The following is a 2,622-nucleotide window of genomic DNA, read 5'->3' on the forward strand; positions in this document are numbered from 1 at the left end:
TCGGTATACTGGAAGCATGAAAGTGAAGACGTGACAGAAAGCCCATGATGTGAAGATGATGGAGCCATATATGATGTGAAAATCATGGTCCTTCTCTTGCAATCCTTTTGGGATGTCTTGCAATCCACAGTTGTCATTCTTACTACTTCTTGATGTGCCTCCAGTACCGATAGATTGGTGTATGCTTGTGATAATTTCTTTCTGAGGTGTATGCTTGTGATAATATCATATGTTTCTTTCTAAGGGGTTGTGGTTCATTTATGTACTTTAATAAAATTTGTGCTTGTTCATGGCCAAAAATAAAATAAAATTTGTGCTTGTTACTGCTAGTTAATGAGACTTGTGGCTATTGAGCCAATCATATTGGGTCCTTCATTTAGAATGGCCCAACTTTTTAGAATGATCTATTGTCCTTCAAATTCTGTGTGAATAATTCTCAGTGTTGTACTCTTAATTAAGTAACTAGCTAGAGGACTGATGAGGAAATATCAATATATCCCTGACAGTGCAGTAACAAACATGCTTCAATCAGATTCAAGTATTTGATTTCCTTTGGTAAATATTGTTAATTAATGTATTTGATTTTATTAATTTAGATATGAGCTTGCCTCGAGCAGCACAACATGCAAACCATCAAAACCACATGATAGAATATGTTTTTTTGTATTGCAGATAGAATGATTCGCATTACATGAATAATATAAATATTACAGAAAGTAATGAAAGAATGAATAAATTAAATGACTAATATATGAAATAATTACAGAAAAAATGAAGGAATTGATTTATGACTTCTAAAAAGTTCTAAAATTTCTCTAGGAATTAATTTCCACATTCCACAGGGAGGCCCTGGGGAAATCTCTTGATGTCTGTGCAGTAGTTGTAGATCATGTAGTTGTTCTGCACCCATTTCAGCCTTTCTTGACTTGAAGTGTCCAGCTCTTGGGAAAGCCAAGCACCATCAGTGGATGCAGTTGGTGCAGCACTATTACTTGAACTGCAAGATGAGGCTCCAGAAGACCAAATGCAAGCTTCAGCACTAAAATTTCTATAAGATGCAGTGAAAGGAGCTTGAGTCCAGTCTGTCTTCACAAGTCCACCCCTTGTGGCCCAGTCATCAGCATTCCAGAGGCTAGAGTATATCCTCATTGGCTGGCTCTTTGGGAATGGAACACCATTTGACTCTTGGTTCTTGAACTCTCTAATGGGAGTGCCATCTACAGAGAATCTGAAAATGAAGAGAACAAACACACCATAAGTTTATGCACAATTGAAAATTAAATGACTAATATTTGTTTGAGGATGAACATAGAAGTGTATAACATACATGATGCGCTGGGAATTCCAGAGAATGGAATAGGTGTGAAAATCTGCAGTTGGGTCAAACCAGAGGTAGAATTGTTGCTCTCTGTTTCCTTTGCCTTGGCTGAACACATTGGTGTGAAGAATGTAAGGGTCACCACTCAGATTCCCCAAGAACTCAAAGTCTATCTCATCCCATGTTGACCCTTTTGAGGATAACTGTAAAATTCATACAAAATCAATGATAAATAAAAATCAGTGAGACCAAAATTCCCAATTATAAGATACAGGAAAAAATTGAAGCAAAAGTTAGCAATTCCAGAGATGAACAACTTACATAGTAGGCAGTGACAGTGCCAGCAGAGTTTCCGGGGACAAGTTTGAGCTGCATATCAATCTTGCCAAACAGATACTCATGCTTAGATTGGAAGCCAGAGCCAGAGGCTTGGTCAAGTGAGAGAGTAAGAAGCTCGCCATTTTCAAGAATCTTTGCCCGACCGTCGCCCCAAGTAATCTCAAAGTCTTGGTTTAAGTCAGCAGCAGAGGCAACCATGAGAGAGCTAATTAGTAGAAGTGGTATGATGAGCATCATGAATGAAACACCTAAAGTGGAAGAAGCCATATATGGGTGTAAGTAAGTAGCTAAATTGTTTGTGTGATGACTGTGAATTGTGAACTATGGAATTGGAATTGAATGGTTATGCTTGAGAAGTTGGGTTGGTATTTACTATTTATACAAAGCGAGGAATGAGGTTATATATATGTGAATGCAAAGCAGAGGAAAGACTTAGGAAGGTCCAGTCAGCTCAGCTGTTGACAGTTGTTTGCTTGAGAAAAAAGAAGTATTTAAAACACGAAGATACTGCTCTCATTATTTAATTATTAATTACTATAGATGGCAGGCTGTTTTGCATCATGATTGAGAATTTGAGAGGCAGTTTTTATTACAGCGTGTTGAGCACCCACTGGCTGCAGGAGTGGAAAGACTGATACAAAGACAGACCGTGCCCTTTGAAATGAAAGTGGAGTATCACGCGTTTCTCTTGCAATTTCTTTTTATTCGAATTTAATGCGATCCTTATTCAGGGCATTCAGAAGCTTAGCCAATCTTAGTTGTTCTGATATAAGATGGGTTTTTTTTTTTTTTTTTTTGTCATAATGATAAGATGGTATTATGATAGAAAAAATATAGAGGCACATTACTTTCAGCATATTACATAAACTTTGAGTACCTTTTTTTAAGGGATTAATACCATTTTGCTCCCCCGACTATTACACTTGTATCAGTTTGCTCCCCAGACTTCCAATTTGAAAAATTAA

The 2,622-nt window shown here is 37.2% G+C and overlaps 1 protein-coding gene across 1 annotated transcript; it reads right to left on the reverse strand.

The window, feature by feature from the left end:
- Positions 1–644: 644 nt before the first annotated feature.
- On the reverse strand, positions 645–1,983 carry LOC147293520 (putative xyloglucan endotransglucosylase/hydrolase protein 23). The gene is made up of 3 exons (XM_086230646.1): positions 1,640–1,983; positions 1,328–1,521; positions 645–1,228 (listed from the first exon to the last, which is right to left on the reverse strand). The coding sequence occupies exons 1-3, from the start codon at positions 1,922–1,924 to the stop codon at positions 823–825; spliced, it is 885 nt and encodes a 294-aa protein (XP_086086772.1). The 5' UTR covers positions 1,925–1,983; the 3' UTR covers positions 645–822.
- Positions 1,984–2,622: the final 639 nt, after the last annotated feature.

This window comes from Dryas octopetala, chromosome 2 (assembly GCF_963921425.1).
Source record: "Dryas octopetala chromosome 2, drDryOcto1.1, whole genome shotgun sequence".
NCBI lineage: Eukaryota > Viridiplantae > Streptophyta > Magnoliopsida > Rosales > Rosaceae > Dryas > Dryas octopetala.